The sequence below is a fragment of the Thalassophryne amazonica genome, chromosome 17, assembly GCF_902500255.1.
Source record: "Thalassophryne amazonica chromosome 17, fThaAma1.1, whole genome shotgun sequence".
NCBI classification, from domain to species: Eukaryota; Metazoa; Chordata; class Actinopteri; order Batrachoidiformes; family Batrachoididae; genus Thalassophryne; species Thalassophryne amazonica.
Window position 1 is genome coordinate 27,100,594 of NC_047119.1, and position 21,684 is coordinate 27,122,277.

The 21,684-nt window shown below is 39.6% G+C and overlaps 1 protein-coding gene across 1 annotated transcript; it reads left to right on the top strand.

Annotated features, from left to right (window-relative positions):
• Nucleotides 1-327: 327 nt before the first annotated feature.
• wbp1 (WW domain binding protein 1) lies at nt 328-16,060 on the top strand. Its single transcript, XM_034191632.1, has 4 exons — nt 328-539; nt 3,696-3,798; nt 4,367-4,534; nt 11,288-16,060. The coding sequence occupies exons 1-4, from the start codon at nt 477-479 to the stop codon at nt 11,806-11,808; spliced, it is 855 nt and encodes a 284-aa protein (XP_034047523.1). The 5' UTR covers nt 328-476; the 3' UTR covers nt 11,809-16,060.
• The last annotated feature ends 5,624 nt before the right edge of the window (nt 16,061-21,684 follow it).

Sequence of the window (21,684 nt, forward strand, 5' to 3'; positions counted from 1 at the left end):
TGGCGGGGGGGACATACCATATTCTGTCCCCCCTGGTTGAAAAGGTTGGGGGGTCATGTCCCCCTATCCCCCACCAAATTGCGCCCATGACATGACCATCCACTGATCTGTCTAGAAAACTTGCAGTAAATATTATACTTTATATTAAAAACGAACATTCTATTTACTTTGTTCAATTAATTACGTCAGAATTACAAAACTTATGTCACTCTCCATGTCAAACTAATTATGTAGTTGACTGTAAAATGTAAACCGCAAAGGACTTTTTTTTTAATAGTGTTTTGAACGTCAAACAAACCGCTGAACGACTGATGGTGAGTACGTCATCAGTCACGTGGATTACGGGACGTAACAAAGCTTCTGTAAAGGTTTAGCAGAACGAGTTTGATGGTTTAAAGTGCGTCGGTTGTTAGACATAAAAATCACTCCGACTGCTATATGATTTCCGTCGTGTTAGCGGCCAACAACCCAGAAAGATGGCGCAGAAAACACTGGGATCCATTGTAGCTCTGTTCTACTCCGGAACTTGTTTGGTGCAGGTAAGCCGCCTAAAGCGTTCCCGAAGTCAGCAGCCGCTGTTAGGCGAGGCCCCGGCTCCGAGTTGTGTGAAGGCCCACTGTCGGTCTTTTTTGTCTCCTCTACAAAGGAAACCGGACATTTCACTACCGTTTGACTTGACGACGTGTGTCTCCACAGGGGGGGGGGGGACTTAAGAAGTTATATTTCAACAGTCAGTTATCGTTAGAAGAGATGACAGTCACGTTAAATGTGTTTCATGAACCCGTTTTTTCGACTCAAGGGCGTTGGGATTAGCTATTGCTAACTTACGCGACAAAGGGGGGTTTGTGAGCAAACACAGACGAGCAAAAGTGTTGTTAAAACGAGTCTATAACCTCATGAATTGAAACCGTTTCTATTACCAGAATATTTATAGCTTTTCTTAACCTACTGAGTTTGTTCATCTCCGCGGTGTTTATTAATTTGGTAAAACCAAATTAAGAATTCTGATAGTGTCTCGTTATGCTTTTTTTCTCGATTATCATGAAAATGTCAGTAAGTTCGATCTGTTATAGTTAACGACTGGACTCAATCAAAATGTTTTTATTGCGATTACACCTAAGATTATTTACATGTCCCAGCTTTAAAATCAACAGTTTGAATTTTACATCATTGCAGCCACCGAGGATGTTGGCATTCGCTGTTGTCCTGATGTCAGATTACTCAAAATTTGGTTACTCAGTGGTCTCAGGTGCACCACAGAACGACACAGGAGGTCTTTCCTACCTGTGGCAATCAGACTCTATAATTCCTCCCCCCTCTGCAAGATGAATACATAATGAACAGAGTTATGTGCAGTATTGTCAAGCATCTTGTGTAAATATCTTGCAAAAAAAAAAGAAAAAAAATCATGTTACTCTGGCAAAATATTTTATTTTGGGATAAATCAAGTTGATCCTATTCTTAAGTTTTCATCTCCTCTCTACAAAACTTGGAGCCAAAGTGCTGAATGTTCGTATCAGTCAAGAGTTGGAAGTGAATTCTTGATATTTAAATCACTCTTTAGTATAGCAAGATGGAGCAGTCTTCTGCATTTTTGTACGTTTCTTAAAAAGGCACATAGGACAGAACAAAGTGAAATTTCATGTAGGTCCAGATAAGGATCTACATCCATAATGGTGAAATATTCATTTAATCAGGCGTAACTGATGTATTTGGTACAAACATGCAACAGTGTTGTTAATAACCTTGCAAATTTCCAAGGTTGTTTATTAACCTTGGCAGAAGCATGTTAAGGCTTCAGCTAACAATTATCTTTTACAGTATTTTTCTAAATAATTCCTTTGCTTCTGATGTAGATGGGCAAAATGCTCTTCACATTCACCCATTCACTCACTGATGTCATGAAGCTGCCATGCAAGGCATGCACACCAGGTGCAATTTAGGGATTAATGCCCCTGCTGAAGGGCAGTTTAGTGAAAACCCCTACTCTAAACTTCAAGCCACCACATCCACTATCATTTATCATTTTTTGACCAGCTGATGAATCCTTTGGTAATTTACAAATAGTAATGACAATAATTTTCACTGGTAGTCTTTGAACATTTTATTAACCTATTTTATTCAAGCATTTTCTCATCAGAACTAACTTTCCCAACACTCAAAAAAAAAAAAAAAAAAACTACACAAACAAAGACAACAAAAACAAAGTGTAAGACATCTATGGGGGAAAATTATGGAAAACAAATAATGTTGCACACTGATTTACCTCTTCCTGAGACATGAAATGTAACATGATATGAAATCGGTAACATATTTTAACATTAAATCTGTGAAAGACGGGACCATTTACAACTAATTTCTGTCCAGTGATGCTATTTGCAAGCATTCAGAATTATGAAATGTAGGTGTAAAACAGCTCAACATTGGCTAACTTTTCAGTCGTTTCTGTTCTCGGAAGCAAATTTCATTCACTCCACCAACCTTATTGGTAGTTTTGTGACTGGAATCAAGACACCCACCTATGAATTTAATTATCTCAAAATATTGGCTTGATAGCAAATAAGCAAAAGTTTAAAAGGCAGTGGTAGAAAACAAAGTTTTACAGTTTGAGGTTGCAGCTTATCTAATTAACCATTGTGAACAATGAAGTGCAGACATGTCATCTGCGTTGTCCTATGTTTCCCAGCTGTAAATGGGTATCAACTTCGGCTGGGGATATAACCTGCAATGGGCTGGTGTTGTGTCAAGGAAGAGTTGTAGACTCTTATCCATTTCATACTATGGCGTCCAGAGATAAGCACCAGCCCATTGGGCCTCTGGGTTTTGTGTTGGACTGCTTAATTCTGATAGCAGGATGTTGATCTATGAATTCAGAAAGTTCCTCTTTTCCATCTCAGATGCCAGTGTTGTAAATGGACACTTCTGTCGTATATAGGCAGGGTGTTTAGCCTTGCATGGTATTATTTTGGTGTTACATTTTAATTCACTATCCTCGTGAATGCACTCAGGATTTAGACATAGGTAGCATTTCGCCTGTTTACGCATGTCTTCTATGCAATTTTCTGAAGTTACAAGTGTTTCCTGAATCTGGTGTGCCATAGTCCTACAAGGCCATCATACTAAAACAAGGTAAGATAAATTTGAGAGAAGGTTACAAAAACATTCTTACATGAGGCCTAATATTTAGCTGCAGCCATATTTATGAAGTTTAATTTGAAAACAAAATTATTGCTTAATAAACATTACTCGATAAGAAAGATGTCTGTGGAAAGTCTTAGTCATCTAGGTCATGGTATCCAAGTAGGTTGAGTCAGGTTATTTGCTTTAATTCTGTTTGCTCTTCATCCAGAAACACTTCATCCATACTAGTTGCAATAGTAAAGGGGACAGAAGGAATTAAACAAGCCTAGTTGACCTGACTCGCCCTACGTCATCAAGGAATTTTTGCAAATTTCAGAAAGCAATAAAAAAATGGCATCAAGATTTATTTGATTCAAGTTTTGATCATATAAAATAAAAGCACCCAATCACTTCAGTTAGTGAACAGGAGCACAAGTTGTAGTTGGCAGTTATATACAGATGATATAAGATGATGGCTAAATTGAAAGTGTAGTCTGCCGTCCGGCTATAAGGGGCGTTTTCATGTTTCTGCTTGAGCAAGTATTGACAGACCTTTTATTTTTTTTGTGTATAAGGGAAAGGAGTTCTGCTTTGGTGTAAACAATGAGCGGTACCGCTGTGATATGGGTTACTGCTGTGGAGAGACGGAGTGTTGCACATACTACTATGAACTCTGGTGTAAGTACCTTTTAATTGCCATCTCTATAATATATATGCTTTCTAAAGCTGTGGGCCCGGCATGTTGCCGGGTTTATACAGATGTAGGGAAAATTCTAGTGGTGAAACATATACTAACTCCATGAAACAGTACATATCATGATACATCTATTGCCATTTGATACATACCTCGATGTGTAATTACATCCCTGTTCACCCTAATTATGTAGAAAGTAATGAATGTTTAACTATATAGAAGAAATTATCCTGAAGTAGAAATTGCATTGCTTGATCTTATCTGTTTCCTGTTTTATATCTTTAGAAACCATTTATCATTCTTACACAAGAGGTCATTATTTCTTCCATGCAGTAGTTTACTTTTCATGGTATCGTGACACTCATTTAAAAAAATATCATTCAATACAGGCCCCAAGATACAATTACCTTGATGTATCGTGATACATCTTAATAATTTAGCCCACTCTGCCACTAAAATTATATCTGTAATGTATATTATTTGTCAGATGACGCCTAACAAAAATAGCATCAAGGATAACTAATAGACAACAAAGCTGTTGTCCTCCCACAGGGTTCTGGTTGGTATGGACCTTGATCATCATGCTGAGCTGCTGCTGTGCCTACAGACACCGGAGGGTTAAAATGCGTCTCCAACAGGAGCAGCGTCAACGGGAAATCAGCCTCATGGCCTACCAAGGAGCCTCCACCTCCTTCATTTCTCCTCCTCCACTCAATCCAAGTAAGTCGTCTCAGCCTTTAAGTTTAAAACGTCCAGTTTTTGGCAGCATTTGTTATGTAGTTATTGTGTACACTTTATGTATTCAGAATTTTACTTCCTACTTCTGACTGTTAATTGCTTGACTTTGTTTTCAAATAGTAAATGTGAGCCTTGGTTTTTCACACATTTCATTCAATAACATTATTTGTAATTGCTGATTAATGTGGAGTTGCATCAAGAAGGGCATCCGGTGTACGTAAAACTTGGGCCAAATCAACATGTAGATCCACTTCAGATCTGCTGTGGTGACCCCCTGATTGAAAAACAAGGGAGCATTCGAAGGGACTTTTTTGCTGATTACAAATAAAGTAGACAACATTAACTAGACTGGCACTCTCCTTGGCACAATCAAGAGTTTTTCCCGAATATTTTTTTTTTCCCCCAAGCCAGATGGTAATCACACAAAAGAAAGAAAGAAAAAAAAAAAAACACTCAATTGCGAGGTGCTCAGAAAATGCAAACATTAATTTGAAAACAATTATAGAATTATTTTATTGTATACAAATGAACTGCAACCTGTAACTAAATGTAATTAACTTATAAAATGGCACATAATGGACACAGTTCATTGTTGCTCTTAATCGTCCTTGGCTTGGAGAAGAATTTAATCTTGTCTTCATGATGTGGATATTTTCCACAGGAGGCCCATTTATCAAAATCTTCATGCAGCCTGCCAAGTGATCTGCTTGCAGCCTGTTTCTGAGATCAGTTTTGTCCTACCAAAAATGATTTGCCTTTGAGCAAACTCTTAAACAAACAAATAGATTTGTATTCCTATTAAAAGCATTCATAGTTTTAATTTAGTTTCAGTATCTGAAAGTTGGTTTTCATGTATGAAGAGGCCATAGACCTGGAAAAAAAATTTATACGTATTTGAGGTCTGTGATTTCAAAAAAGCGGTCCATTTTATTTTTTTCAAAAAATAAATGGATTTGATTCATATGTTTTTACGTCAGACAAGCTTGAACCCTCGTGCGCATGCGTGAGTTTTGTCATGCCTGTCGGTGACGTCATTCGCCTGTGGGCAGGCTTTGAGTGAGGTGTGGACTCCCCCTCCCGTCGGAATCTCTTTATCTGAGACGCTGCAGGGACGCTGCGACGCACGTTGCTTTATCAATTTTTTTTCAGGACTGGTGAGGGATATCTGTGTGGACACTATTCGAGAAATTCAGCTGGTTTTCGGTGTAAAGTTTAATGGCTGATGAGAGATTGTGGAGTTTCTTTCGCTTTAAGCACAGCCCACAAAGCGGATCGGCGTGGCGCGGTCGGAGGTGGCGTCCGTCTGGCTGTTTTCGAGCTGAAAACATCCTAATTTAAAGCTCTGTTCACCCAGGACGTCGTCAGAGAACAGAGAAGTTTCAGAAGAAGCTGGCATCAGGAGTTTACCCGGTCATTCCACTGTTAAAGGAGATTTTGTAATGAAAGAACGTGCGGACGAATTTGCAGAGTCGGATCCGTGATGACGCCGCAAATCCGTCTGCGCCGCGACATGAAAAACACCTCCCGACATGCGAATCTGCCCGCACGTTCTTTCATTACAAAATCTTCTTTAACAGTGGAATGTCTGGATAAACTTCTGATCCCGAATTCTTCTGAAAGTTCTCTGTTATCTCACGATGTCTTGGGTCCACAGAGCCTGAAATTAGGAAGTTTTCAGCTTGAAACAGCGAGACGACACCGCCTCGGAGCGCACATCGCCGTCAGGCACCGTGGGCCGTCCTTACGGCGACAGTAAAACTCCAAAATCTCTCATCAGCCGTTAAAATTTTCACCAAAAACCAGCTGAATTTCTCGAATGGTGTCCACTCAGTTGTGTCTTACAGGTTTTGAAAAAATTTTTATCAAACAAAGCAGCAGTCTCTGAGCCATTCCTAAACAATGAAAAACTCGACGAGAGGGTGGGCCACTCCTCACTCAAAGACTGCCCACAGGCGAATGACGTAACCGACAGGCGTGAAAAAACTCTTGCATGCCCACGAGGGTTCAAGCATGTCTGATGTAATCACACGTGATTCAAATCCATATAGTTTTTGAAAAAAATAATAAGGTCTCTTACTTTTCTCACAGACCTCGTATTTTAAGTATTTCAGCTTTTAAGTCTCATGTTATCTGGTTAGAGCAAGTCAGTTTTCTGGTCTTAACTTTTCCAAATAGTTCTTAATGAAATGTACAAAGAGTTGTTTGACCCACCAGGTCTGGATTATAAAGACAGTCTAAGAACACAAACAAAAAAAAGCTGTTTGTTCAGATGACAACCTGATGTGTACTTTCAGGGTGATGCTGTTGGCTGACAGTTGATAAGATCAGCTGCATATGCTGATTTAAAAAAAAAACAACAAAACAAAACAAAAAAAAAACAACAAAAAAAAAAGTTGCTTACTGCCTTGTAAAAGAATAATAATAATAAAAAAAAATTATTTTACATTATTTAAAAAGCCATAATCAAAGACAAATAATGTGGAAAGATGGAGCTGGCTGTACCAATGTTCAACAAAAAGTCAGCAGAAATGCAGGTGGAAATACATGTATGTGCCTGAACTGTAGTAGTTCAGCAGCTCAGTGACCACAACGCATCTAGTGCGATACTGGTTTTAGAACTGCCTCACCTGGTGCTACACTGTTGACACAAGTGCTGCAGATGTGCTGAAATGATAATGAATGATTTTAAATTAATGGTTATATGGTGGTGTTTTACATTATTTTGTTGGCATTACTTAAAAATAAAATTCTAGTTAGGCTGCCATGTCCACGATGACATGGCAGCCTATATTGATGTAGTGGAAGCCCTGCAGTCTGTTGAATTATGCAGTGGCGTTAAGTGCCTATGCTTTGATAGTAACCATCTCTTGGCATGTTTTATTTATCCAAAGCTATTGCCCACAGCCGAGTGTTGGGTAAAAAACTTCTTTCTGCACAAAAAAGATAAAAAATTTCAAGTTGTTGTAGTGCGCACCACCTTTTGTCATATACTCCACAACACTTAAATGCTCCTTGGGACAGTGTCTTTATTTGGGTTTTTTCTCTTCAGTGTCAGTTCTTGTCAGTACTTGGCTACAAGTTGTGTATGTGTGTGGCAGTCTTGGTGTTGCTGGGACATTATCTGCAGACAGCAAAGATACCTTGTGAATGTCAGTGGTTACTCCAGACATCAAATGAAACTTAATATGTTGTCTCCTCATTTCACAAACAGGAGAGGAACAAGTTGCATATGCGTCCAGATCGTAACTCAGCTGCAAGTGACTAACAAGAGCACATGTACCTTGCGGCCTTTCCCTCAAGATACTTTGCATAACACAGTGTTCAAGTTTTTTTTATTTTTATCAAATTCTGAGTGGGTGTGTTTATTTTAGGTACATCTTCCAACACTGCACTTTGACATTAAAGCTGAAACCGGTTTTGTCCATGAAGTGTTAAGCTTGTTTTAAATTGGTCTTCACAGACTATTCAGTTTGTAGTTGTCATTTTATTTAGTTTAACACAATTAATTATGTGAGTTTCTTGTGACTGCTACCATCATGGTTCGCTACAGCAGATATTCCTTTAAATCTCACCCTGTCCTCTGCATCTTTATCTATCACACCAACAACTATCATGTCCTCCCTCTCATGACATCCATAAACCTCCTCTTTGTCCTCCCTGGTGTCTTCATCCTCAGCATCCTTCTCTCTATATACTCCGGGTCTCTACTCTGCACATATCCAAACCATCTCAGTCTTGCCTCTTTGACTTTGTGTCCAAGCTGTCCCATCTGTGCGATATGTTCATTCCGAATCCTGTCCATCCTCATGATTCCCAAAGACAGTTGCAGCATCTTCAGCTCTGCCACTTTCGCTGGCCGAAGGCCCGAAGGGTGATTATGTCGGTCGGTCCGTCCAAGGGTATAAGCATTCTGAAATCAACTGCTCCCACATTTTTTTGGGAGGAATTTCATCACACTTGTTTTAACTCCTTGTTAGTAATATAGGTAAACCTTGTTTAGGGGAAACTGCACTCTCTTCACCTCTCTATTATGCTCTCCATTACTCTGGATAGTTGACATTAAGTATTTAAATTCTACCGTCATCACCTCAACTCCTTGTAACCACACTATTCCACCATACTTGGAGAATAAACTCAGTGGACATTTTCTTGCAGCACAGGCCATGTCAAGGTCAAATCAGAGGTCATTATTTAAAATGCATTAATGACCATATTCCAAGAAGTGGCAAAGATATCGAAATGTGGTTTTCTGCGTAGAGGTCTGCTCTCGTGGGGCTAACAAATGCATTAGACCTCTGACGTTAATGATGTCACATGCTAACGTGTAGCAAAGAAGAAAATTTAGCTGGCATTATGGCTGTGAGAAACTACAGTCTAGAACCTGACTGATACACCATTTGGGCATTAATATGGCGTGATATGAGCCTTTTACCAACATCGCTATCAGCATTATTTTTGCAGATATGAAAACGTTTATTTTACTAAAAAAAAAGTGGAAAAACACTTTGAATGCTGGAAATGGTGTCATTATGTAGTTTATTCAGTAGAATGCCCTCTGGCTACTTTCTACAGTGCTGTCAAGCATGGCTAGAATCCCCATCACCCCTGAAATTCTAGGAATAATTGCACCTGTTTTTATGTGTATTATGTGGTTTACGTCCTCATACAGGTATTGTATCTGCCACTAAAAATTCATATTGGTCAGGCTCTACTGCAATTGGCTCGATTCATTGTTTTAAAATCAACATAACCTGAATCAGATTCTTCACATAACACAGCTTCAGAAACATAACAGTCTTAATGTTACTAAGTAAGCAAATTGAAAGATTTTTACTGAGCAGTTTGTTTGATTACTCTGTTTACAAGGTGAGTCACTAATTCAGCGCTAACGTTCTGAAGGTTTAGCAGTTGATTAAACCCACAATATTGTAGTTGTAACTTTTGCATTTTGGGAGTTGTTATACAACCCCTGGCAATAATTATGGAATCACCGGCCTCGGAGGATGTTCATTCAGTTGTTTAATTTTGTAGAAAAAAAAGCAGATCACAGACATGACACAAAACTAAAGTAATTTCAAATGGCAACTTTCTGGCTTTAAGAAATACTATAAGAAATCAGGAAAAATAATTGTGGCAGTCAGTAACGGTTACTTTTTTAGACCAAGCAGAGGGAAAAAATATGGACTCACTCAATTCTGAGGAATAAATTATGGAATCACCCTGTAAATTTTCATCCCCAAAACTAACACCTGCAACAAATCAGATCTGCTCGTTAGTCTGCATCTAAAAAGGAGTGATCACACCTTGGAGAGCTGTTGCACCAAGTGGACTGATATGAATCATGGCTCCAACACGAGAGATGTCAATTGAAACAAAGGAGAGGATTATCAAACTCTTAAGAGGATAAATCATCACGCAGTGTTGCAAAAGATGCTGGTTGTTCACAGTCAGCTGTGTCTAAACTCTGGACCAAATACAAACAACATGGGAAGGTTGTTAAAGGCAAACATACTGGTAGACCAAGGAAGACATCAAAGCGTCAAGACAGAAAACTTAAAGCAATATGTCTCAAAAATCAAAAATGCACAACAAAACAAATGAGGAAACTGGAGTCAACATCTGTGACCGAACTGTAAGAAACCACCTAAAGGAAATGGGATTTACATACAGAAAAGCTAAACGAAAGCCATCATTAACACCTAAACAGAAAAAAACAAGGTTACAACGGGCTAAGGAAAAGCAATCGTGGACTGTGGATGACTGGATGAAAGTCATATTCAGTGATGAATCTCAAATCTGCATTGGGCAAGGTGATGATGCTGGAACTTTTGTTTGGTTTTTGCCGTTCCAGTGAGATTTATAAAGATGACTGCGTGAAGAGAACGTAAATTTCGACAGTCATTGATGATATGGGGCTGCATGTCAGGTAAAGGCACTGGGGAGATAGCTGTCATTACATCATCAATAAATGCACAAGTTTACGTTGATATTTTGGACACTTTTCTTATCCCATCAATTGAAAGGATGTTTGAGGATGATATCATTTTTCAAGATGATAATGCATCTTGCCATAGAGCAAAAACTGTGAAAACATTCCTTGCAAAAAAACACACGGTCAGTGTCATGGCCTGCAAATAGTCCGGATCTTAATCCAATTGAAAATCTTTGGTGGAAGTTGAAGAAAATGGTCCATGACAAGGCTCCAGCCTGCAAAGCTGATCTGGCAACAGCAATCAGAGAAAGTTGGAGCCAGATTGATGAAGAGTACTGTTTGTCACTCATTAAGTCCATGCCTCAGAGACTGCAAGCTGTTATAAAAGCCAGAGGTGGTGCAACAAAATACTAGTGATGTGTTGGAGCGTTCTTTTGTTTTTCATGATTCCATAATGTTTTCCTCGGAATTGAGTGATTCCATATTTTTTTCCTCTGCTTGGTCTAAAAAAGTAACCGTTACTGACTGCCACAATTATTTTTCTTGATTTCTTAGTGTTTCTTAAAGCCAGAAAGTTGCCATTTGAAATGACTTTAGTTTTGTGTCATGTCTGTGATCTGCTTTTTTTTCTACAAAATTAAACAACTGAATGAACATCCTCCGAGGCCGGTGATTCCATAATTTTTTCCAGGGGTTGTATTCTTGTTAGTGAACTTATCCAGGGTGTGAGATGTACAGCTGCATTTTAATGGTGGGGTTTGTGGTACGAAAGTTTAATGCTTGTGCATTCACTGAATTTCCAGGGTTCTGGAATGACTGCAAGCTTCCTGACTATGAAGAGGTTGTAGGCCACCCTCCGACACCACCGCCACCTTATTCTGAAAATCCTCCTGAGACTACTCCAGCACTCCCTTCACAAGTGCACCAGCCAGACGCCACCTCGGCTCGACATTTCCGGATTGACGTGGACATTGAGGCCTCTGGCTCATCAGTGGGTCAGGAAGCAGAACAGACACCCATCCAGGCGTCGTCTCCCACCGAGCAGAATGCCGAGGCTTCGTCAATGGGAGCAGAAGAGGATGAGGAGCTCGTCACCCGGCGTCGGCATGTAACGGGCGACTCTGGGATTGAGGTGTGTGTGTGTCAGCTGGATGCCAATGAGGGCTCTGAGCTTGAGGAAAGTGATGAAGAGCACCGGCTGTGCAGGGTTGCTGATGGGGGCTGCTGCGCCGGGCGTGAGCAGCAGCACTTCACCCAGAAGGAGCGCACTTTTGAGCTGCCCAGCCAGACCGCCAGCACCAGCTCCGGAGGCCACATGGTGTGATCTGCAGCATACCAGCCAACTAAGCAGCCGACTAGTGCTGCTTTCTGATTCACACGGTGACAAAAAAAGAAAGTGGGGGGGGTGGGACAGCTGTTGGCATCGTCTTCTGAGTGTCTGTCCTTTTAATTCTTCAAACTAACACTCAGGCCTAATGTCATGATGGTGGTAACAAATCCTTTTCAGCTTCTGTTTCTGAAAGATGACTTAAAAGACCCTATAATGTTAGCAGATATCTTTCTTTTTTTTTTTTTTTTTTAATTTGCTTTTCTTAAAGGGGAAACTAGCAACTGCATGTTCATGCTAACATTTAGTGAGGGAAGCTCATTGGCTAGTTATTGTTGCTGAAACAGGAAGTCATGGTGTTTACTTGCTGTCTGAGCACTGCCTTCTTGTTCTCGGTCTCATTGGTCAGAACAGTGGTGACAGTCCTTCCATTTGATACAGTTCTTCTGGTGGGATGGTCACCCCAGAGCATACCAGCACGGTCAGCATTTCTCTCTGTCCCCACTACTACTGCTAAACAAACCTCTTTATCGCTGCGGACAATACTGAATAAATCTATAACAGCACATGTTTGTTTCCCAAAAGTGGTGTGTGTGTGTGTGTGTGTGTGTGTGTGTGTGTGTGTGTGTGTGTGTGTGTGTGTGTGTGTGTGTGTGTGTGTGTGTGTGTGTGTGTGTATGTGCTTTAAAATCCTGGGCACTGCTGCATAGTGATGTCACCCCTGGTGTTGTCTTTTGGAGCCTGTGGGACCGCAGAGGAGAGAAAGCAGATCATGTTGACAAAAGCAACTCAGCCACACAGTCGCTATCGGGCGTAGCTGTGAGGCAGGAACGATCAAATATATCTGATCTCATGTATATGTGTGTGCACATTGGCTCTTGACTGCATCATTTTAAAGGACTAACTACAACGGATGTAAGGCTAATCCATTTCTATAAAAACGAATCAATAAAATGCCTTGCGGTGACCCTACATATGTTGGATCATGGTGATTCATTTTAAACATTTTGAAGAATGTTGTGCTCATTCTAGAGATAAATGTTTAATACAAAAGAATAGTTTCATTGCAGCTTGTGCTTCAGCAGGTTTTACCAATAACAGGTGCTGCTAGAGGTTGTGGATGTTTTCTAGAAGGCTTGATGACTCTTATTTTCAAAGTGCCGTCTCCTTAGCACAAGGAATGATACAAACAAAATCGCACGACAGCATGAGGCATGTTTGTGCAACTTTCATTGAGTTGAAGCAGTAGTGATACTTTTGTCTGTTCCTCAGTGTGCAGCAGCATCCACACATCAAAGGCTTCTACTGAATTTTGGACGTGGTGTTACTTTGAGCTACTTTGTGCTATTTGCTATATAGCTTGATAGCAGGTGCATTTTTAGCTCTCTGTGGCTTCAGTAGCACCCAACAGGGATTTGCTGTCATATTTTCCATGGGTAGCTTTAGGTGGATGTGCACTCTGCTGTGCAGCGGACTCATGCTGGCACAGCTGCAGAATCAGTAGTGAATAACTACATGCTCCTCTGCGACGCATGTTGTTTGTGCATCCTGTAAAGTATGCAACAAAATGTTACGTCAGGAGAGAAGTCTTCTGTTTGTAAGTTTTGTGGAAAATAAAGCATTAAGTTGCAACTTTATATATGTTAAAATTTTGTTGGGGGATGGGGTATGCACAAGTTGTTTTTTTTTTTGTTCCCCCCCCCCCGATGCGTAGCTCCCACCTTGAGTTTTCTAAAACGGCACAGCTCAACATGCTGTTCGGCACAAGTTGAGAAAGGTCGGATAACCTCATACTAGTTCTTAATATGCTCAGCTTTCAGGAGCTTGGTTGTACTCTTGGCTTCCTTAGTTTGATTCAGAGTGCCTAGGTGTCGGCTCAGCATAATTATGTCCAGTATTTACACTGACGACAGAACTGCTTACCTGCACTATTTTGAATCAAGTACACATTTGTTTGGGCTGTTTAGGTTTGAAAACGTGTTTGCCTGAAGTACACGAGATTTCACCCAGATTTGTACTTTGCTTGTCCTGGGCTGTTCTGAGTTCAGTGTAGGTTGGGCTAAGGTAGAAAACTACCTTTTCCGACTTGTGCCAAGTTGTGTTGAGTGGCATGGCTGGCTGGCAGAGCTTGGCGTTAAACGCTGCGAGGTGAAAGCTGCTTGGAGAAATCTTCCGAAGTACTCTGGATGTAAATGAGACCGTTAAGGTGCTGAACTCGACCAGGTGTGAGAGTTGCTATACTGTGACAAAATGAGCACAGTGTCGAGATTCAGGTCTGCGATTCTCCCTCACGCTCACAAAGTACTTTAACAATGTGATGTTCTCTTTTTCTACAGCCAAGTCGTGAAACTTAATCATTTTAGTGAAAAGCAGTTGAATATATTAACACATTCAATTTATTTTCATTTCTGTGTAGTAGGTGGGAAGAGGGTATTGGGCTTGAACTCGTATCTGCAATTCAAAATCTGGTCCTTCTTACAGAAGGTAGCATGATGCCATGGCTCCACCCTTTTCCAAGGTGAACCACATACTGGTTGAAGTGTAGAAAAATGTTTTAAAGGATGCTTCACTTCATTTTAGCATCTGTGTCCCGCGACTGGCCTAATGCAGTTAACGGTAACAGCTGCCAATCTACATGAAGTGTCTAGAACAGAGTTGGTGGGTGGGCAGGAACATTTCCAGAGGTGTCATACTTGTCAACCTATATAGATGCTCTGAAGTAGAGAGCGTACGTGTCTGATCTTTTAGAAAATTTGGCCCGTTTACAGAATGTTCTGGCCAGAGACTGAGCACGGCTGCACACCTGTTGGGTCGAGGACCACGACATTTTTGACTGACACCTTAAGCTGCCTTTCTGCATACTTTACTGAGCATGTTTTGCTGTAGAGCTGCACAGTCAAACATGAGCAAAAACAGACGTATTAATGCCTTATTACAGTTGATTAAATTGAGCGACTTATGTTATAGAATGGCAGATGAGGGAGTTTTTTTTTTTTTTTTTTTGTAGATTATTTCATCCGTGTTTATTGTGAGAAAGTAATCTAGCTTTGGTAGAGAAGGATGTGGTTTGTAAGCGACCACATGTAGATGTCGTGTGATGTGCTGTAGCATTATACTCAGTGGTGACGTTGAATTTGCTTATGAGCAGTTGTTGCTGCGCAGAAACTAAAATTTCCTGCATGTAGTCAGTTGGCACTGCGGGAATTTGTTCAGAACAGATTCGGAGTTTGTGCTGATGCCGTTACATTTAGGGTTTGATATGAACTGAATGGGGGGAGAAGATGAAGGGTTTAATTTTTTTTTTTTTCTTTTTTGTGGTGGTGATGCATTTCATTCAATTGTATAAGTTTTGCATATTTGTATACTAATGATAGTGATGATCAGGGGGTTCTTTTCTGTGTGTCTGAATAGGAGGTTGATAGTTTTCCCATTGCCAAACTATTACGCCTCTGGTTTTTATACATTTACCTTGATAAGGGCTATATCAGTCATCAAGTTTGGACAAATATTGATTAAAATATTGATCTCATTCAACAAGTTGTTGGTACTTGGTTTGGTTTTAAGCCACAATTGCAGAGATCACTATGTTTGGATTCAGTCATTCTTTAATGTTGCTGTTGAGCTAATATTTAACAATATCCGATACTCTATCTCTAAAAAGTTACTTGATGCCCCTACCTGACCCTTTGTTGACTGTGACCCCGCCCTCTGCTGAGGTTGTTGTTCTCAGTTATGGGAATATGTGCTTGACTGTACATGCAGACTCTTGGAAACACTCCGCATGGAGCCACCCATGCAGATGGGTTGAGAGAATGTTCCTACCAAAATGTCCGTGCTTCACCGAGCCGTGTTGTTGTGTCGCTAACATGTTGGGTTTCATGCTCTCAGGGCTCAAAAAAAGTGCTAGCATTTCCCATTAATACATCAACCAGTCTCATAAAGCCAAAGCTGTTTTATTGTCTTGTCATACTTTGACTTTGTGTCCTGCATCTCTAATCATGCCTAACTGAATGTAAAACAAATGCACGTGCACTGAAGTACAACACAGGCGGTTCCCGGGTTACAAATGGTCGTATTCCTGTATGTGGATTTTGATGTAGACACAAAAACATCCTCAAATTTTGTACATAAGAATTGATGTACATTGACTGATTTGAAAACTTGAGTGTTTATAGATGATGGAATGTTGTAGCTCCGAAATGCTACTCGGGGACAGCCTGTACATATTTTGATATGTATTATGTTAAATACAAAGTTTGGTTTGAATTTTTAAGGTGTTACATATGAAAATATGTATTCGAGCATGCACGTTTGTTTTATTTGGCTAGGCCTGATAAATCTCTGCCTCTGTGTTCTACTTTACTCGACTAGGCTATGCAAAAAAAACAAAACATATACCTACCGTTATATGCTGCAAATCCTTTCTCACCTGTCATTTGGTCAGCCCCAGTACAAGCAATATTACTCTACTCGTGGCACTGTACTTTAGGATGTCTGGTTACATGTATTTGTTGAAATAAACATAAGTTTTGAGATTAAAATATTGGATTGCTATTCCAGTGATGTATGTTGATGTGTAAATACTGAGAGTAATGGTGAGGGGTTTTAAGTTAAATATTGCCAGTTTTTGTTTCATGAGTGGAAACCATTTTGCCCGTGTCACTAACCACTAACTGTAATTTTAGATTTTTTGTTGAGGGAGAACCACATCAAGTTGCAGGAGAATGTTGAATGTTGCTTTATTTTTACCTCCCTGCTGTGGATGTTTGCTACTGTTCCATCCCTGTTTTTAATGCACTAATCTGTATAAACAACAGTTATCTTGTTAAAGAATTTTTCCACTGACTGAATATGTAACTGTTGCCTTTAATGTTTAGTTAACTTTTTTTTTTTGTAAATGTACATATGAAAGACCTCAACATGGAACACAGCTCACCTTAGATCTCCAGATTGCGGCCTCGCAGCAGGTCCAGGCTCGATGACAGACTTGTTGCATTCAGAAGAAACAGCATTACCGTTCTTGCTATGATTTCTTTGTCAGCAACTTGTTTGATCTTTGCTTTAATAATACCAAACCGAGGTGCCATGGTTTTATTTATTTTTTTCCCCTCGTTTTAATGCAGTCTTCAACTGAGAAAACCAGGCATTTACAAACAGACTGGACTTTTTTCTGCACAGTTTAATTCAGCCAAAATGAGTGAAGAGGGAAGCACTGAATGATGCGTTCATGGAATACTTTGGTTTGGTCAAAGTTTGCTGTGTACTCTTTAGGTTATCATTTGTATTTTATTTTTTTAATAAAACATATTGGCATTCTACTGACTGAGATTTAATCTGTTTGAAGGACACGATCATGTTCTCAACTTTGAAGTGCACAAATACAAAGGTTGCTGTGTCCCAGTGAGGACTGCAATGCAGATTTTATTGAGATGTTCTCAAGGAAGTAGGATGACAAAAGTCTGGGGTTTATGTAGCCACCACTAGTTGAATGTACTTGAGATTTACACATTTCCTGTTGCTGATCTTGAAACAAATCTGAACTGGAATTTTTAGCTGCACAAGATACTAGGTGTGCAAACCTGTTCATATTATTTCAGCAAACTTAACCAATGCTTTAATGTCTTCATGAACCTGTTTTGACAAGAAAATCACTTTATTATTAAAATCAGCTTTTATCTGCCTTATACCTCCACCAAGGAGGTTATGTTTTAGGTTGTGTTTGTCTGCAGGATAACTCAAAAAGGTTTGAACGGATTTTGATATTTTGTGGAGTGGTTGGAAATGACAAGAGGAACAAGTGATTAAATTTTAGTGATCCGGATCCCAATGCTAACGCGTTAGCATATATATGGCATTTTCAATGTTAAAAGTTAGCATTAAGCAGTTGCAGCTGTCATCACGTTGGGGTGCATTTGTTTTCAAATTGTAATATTTCTGAAATTTATTTTTGTTTATATATTAATAATCTAATGATTATTATATACAATTTTAGAGAAAGAGAGAAAAAGAAATACATCACTGTGCCAAGGAGGGAATCTCTTTAGGGTCAGTGACCCTATGGCCTTGTTTAGAGAAGATAAACGTTAAAAAAAAAAATTGCAGTTTAGTTGAATAATAAATTGAACTTTATCTCTTGTTTTTGTCTATAAGCACATGCAATATCAATATCAGTGCTCAGATGACAGTAGCTTGTGGGAAAGGTGCAAGTTGCAATAAACTGATGCCAAGCGCTAAGGATACATACTATCCAGTCACAGCAGATTTTTTTTTTACTACTGAGCAAACAAACTTTTTTAGGTTCAATGATTCCACGGCGTGTAGATGTTATGGTGTCAGTGACCCCATGGCCTTGGCGGAGGGTTGCACTCAGTGCTTCTTGTTAAAAATGTGCCAACTAATCCTATTAACTTTAAAAACACTTTCATGCTTATTTTTGGTGGGTTTTCACCATGCAAGATGCACAATACCCACCTTAATCTGTTCTTTAATGGGTCACTGACTAGATATGAGGCACACCAGTTTTTACACAAAAAGGCAGCAAATAAATGACAAAAATGGTATGGGACATTAAAACGACCAATTTACAATTATGCGCTTACAAAATCGTAGGTCATCCCCAGAACATTAAAAAAAAAAAGTCTGGTTAGACTAAACATCTGTGTAGTCTTCAACTGTCAGTGGCTCAGTTCACCACCAAATGACATTTAAAAAGAAAACCACAAGCGATGTTTGCACACAACTCTTAAGCGGAACAAACGTTTTAACATAAGTTAATCTTTATCTTTAAAAACTCACCTTTGTAAAGTAAAAATCAAACATTTCAGTCAGACATGTTGCTTTCAATAATAATGGATTTAAACATAACACCCAAAACCTTTCCCATCAGCACATAAAATCAATGGGCTCGGTGTTTTCACGTGGTGTAGTGATTCATAAAAATAATCAAATGTCATGCACGTCACACATTAGAAAGCTAGGAAATCTGAGGAATATACAGTAGTACTAATAATAATAATTAGACCCTATGTTTGACATTAAAACATACGGTGTTCCACACACTCCGTGCACTCGTCCTTTAGATTAACTAAACAACACAAAGCCGTCACTATACGAGGGTAGGCTGACAAGTTCTAAGGCTCACTATAATGCAGTTAATGCATTACTCCTTCATGGGGAGCATTAGAACCTTTCAGCCTACCCTCGTAAATGTATTAAATGTTGAGGATGAGGAACAACAGGTGGGCAATTTTCCATTATCTGGTTGCAGTGCAGGATTCACAGAAACTGATCAGATAAGATAACACACTCTCTTCCATAAACAACACAATGATGAGGTAAGACTGGTTCAACTAGCCACCACCTGTCCCGAGGAGTGACAAACAAAAAAAGTTTGGAACTGTGCTGTAGAGTGTCTATCTGGAACTGAAACAGCATATTAATTTCTAAAAATACAGACAGCAAAGAAGACAAGCTGGGGGGGGGGGGGGGGCTGAAACAAATCGAGGTGCTTGTATGTGCTCATAGCAGCGGTATGACCACAAAAAAAAGCAATAAATGCAGGAAGAGGTAACACTTACTGACAATGATAAGGCCACATGTAATTTTCTCTCCACCCGTTAGTAATGACTTTTCACTCATGGTAATTTATTGTTACTGTTGTCCCAGAATCCTTTGCACTGCCGTGACATCACAGCACTGCTGTGCTTATTAAGGTAAAATCTACTGAAATTTCAGCAGCTAAAATAGAGCAGGCCCATCTTTAAAATAAGATTGATTTGCATCATGTCACTAGCATGAGGCAGGACTTCAATTGTCCAAATAATTGTGATCATCCGGTCATGTGCACCACTAATATTTACGTTTCAGCACCTGTGGTCATGATAGTGTTGATTAAATAAATGTACGGTTTGATGTAAGGTCTGAGTCGGCTTATATATTTCACAAATGAACAGTCCCTACAGATAGAAGTCCTACATGTGGTACGACTTTGGGCGCAAAACATCAAAATCAGCAGTTGGACATGTATGCTCTGCACTGGCTACACCGACATGACATCGGAACAATAAGACAATATTTAATGGGGAACGCAATATGCTGCTCTTTAACAAACCAGCCTGGGTCTGGGAGCGTGTGCTGGTGCCACACATTACAACATTTACCACACTACTTAGGTCCTGCAAGGCAACCACCCAAGCAGATCGCAGGGCTACCCCACCTTAACAGCACCAATCTATCGGTCACTGCCAAGTAATGTAGACAAACCTTTGGTCAGTCAGGTACATGCACATTTCATGTCAAAAAACCAACACCACATGGACAAAATGTTATGGCTCACATTCTCTCACAATGCAAGTGGGTCACCTTAATAAGGAACAGAGATTAGAAGAGCAGCAGCAGTGCACAGATTACACCTGTCCAAATTGAAGATGTCTAAAATGTTTTCAGGAGTAAATCCCACATGTGATCGTTGTGGCCAGGCTCCCGCTTCATTGTCACATATGTTCTGGACATGCATTAATATCGGCACTTATTGGGTTAAAATATTTGAAACACTGTCTGAAATTTTTAAGAAGAAACTCCCCCCAGATCCAATAATGGCATTGTTTGGTGTATCTACGTGTAAGGATTTAAGTAAAAAAGAAATGCATGTTTTGAGTTTTGTGACGTTGTTGGCGAGACGTCTTATATTGTTGAATTTGAAAAACAAAGCTCCTCCGACCCATCCAGCCCTAATGAGAGATGTTATGCACCATTTACAATTGGAAAAAAAAAATCAGATATTCACTGAGAGACGATGTCAAGCTGTTCCACTCAACATGGCAACCCTTTATGGATCATTTTAACAAGTAAAGTGTGACCAGCGTCCTCCTGTTTTTTTTATTTTTAGGATATGTTAACCTAGTGCAGGTATAGTGTTCTTTATACGTACATGACTTATTTTTTTCTTTTTGGGGGGGGTGTTTTTGTTTTATTATTTATTTTTTTTCGGGTATACAGTTATGAATGTAAAGAGTAATACTTGAACAAGTTATTACATGATGATACTGTTATGTTTATTTCTGTTAATGTTGAAAATAATAAAATCAATAAAAAGATTGAAAAAAAAGAAAGAAGAGCAGCAGCAGGTCTGACATTACACTGATCCTAACTCCTGTGTAGAGAAAGAACAGATGATCACATATGAAGAAAGCATGTGACAAGCACAGTCTTTCCTCTCTCCTCTGTAGACACAACATCAAGCATGCACACACACACGGTGGAATAGACTCATCTGAGGTGAAAAAAACAAGATATACTATGTCCCCTTTCCATCTTTATCTGATAGTTATCAGCAAAGGCATAGAGATGAGTAAAGCTGCAGAGCTCATCATTAGGTCAAACCTGCCTTCCATACAAGATATCGACACTAAAGAGTGGGAGGACATCCCAGAGGATCATCATGGAACCTAACCATTCCAGCCACAGGCAGATTACATGATCTAATGACGTTAGCTGCACGGGGTCTACAGATAAATCACATATAAGGAGTTAAAATACAGACATCAGTGGTTTATAGAGAAATTTGTTCGTGCTTAGAGTTATAATGCAATTGTTTAGCAAATAATCAAGTCTGTCAAGTTGCTGCATCCACAACACCACGGAATCGCCTTGGGTCCTGGTTGGCAACCACCCAGGCAGACAGCAAATAATTATAATTAGCAAATAATAAGTTATATATTTTAAAACAAATATAAGTAAACTGTAGACATAAATCCAAAGGGACTTTCTGCTTCATAACACACTGCAGATCTTCAGTGTAATGGGTATGGACTTGTACACGGTAAGGCCGAGGTGGTTCACGTCAAGCAGGAATCGAAATGAAACTAACGTCCT

Coding starts and splice junctions, on each gene's coding strand:
- wbp1 (XM_034191632.1), top strand. CDS start 477: ATGGCGCAGAAAACACTGGGATCCATTGTAGCTCTGTTCTACTCCGGA. Junction 540..3,695: donor CCGGAACTTGTTTGGTGCAG/GTAAGCCGCCTA, acceptor TTTGTGTATAAG/GGAAAGGAGTTCTGCTTTGG. Junction 4,535..11,287: donor TCCTCCTCCACTCAATCCAA/GTAAGTCGTCTC, acceptor CTGAATTTCCAG/GGTTCTGGAATGACTGCAAG.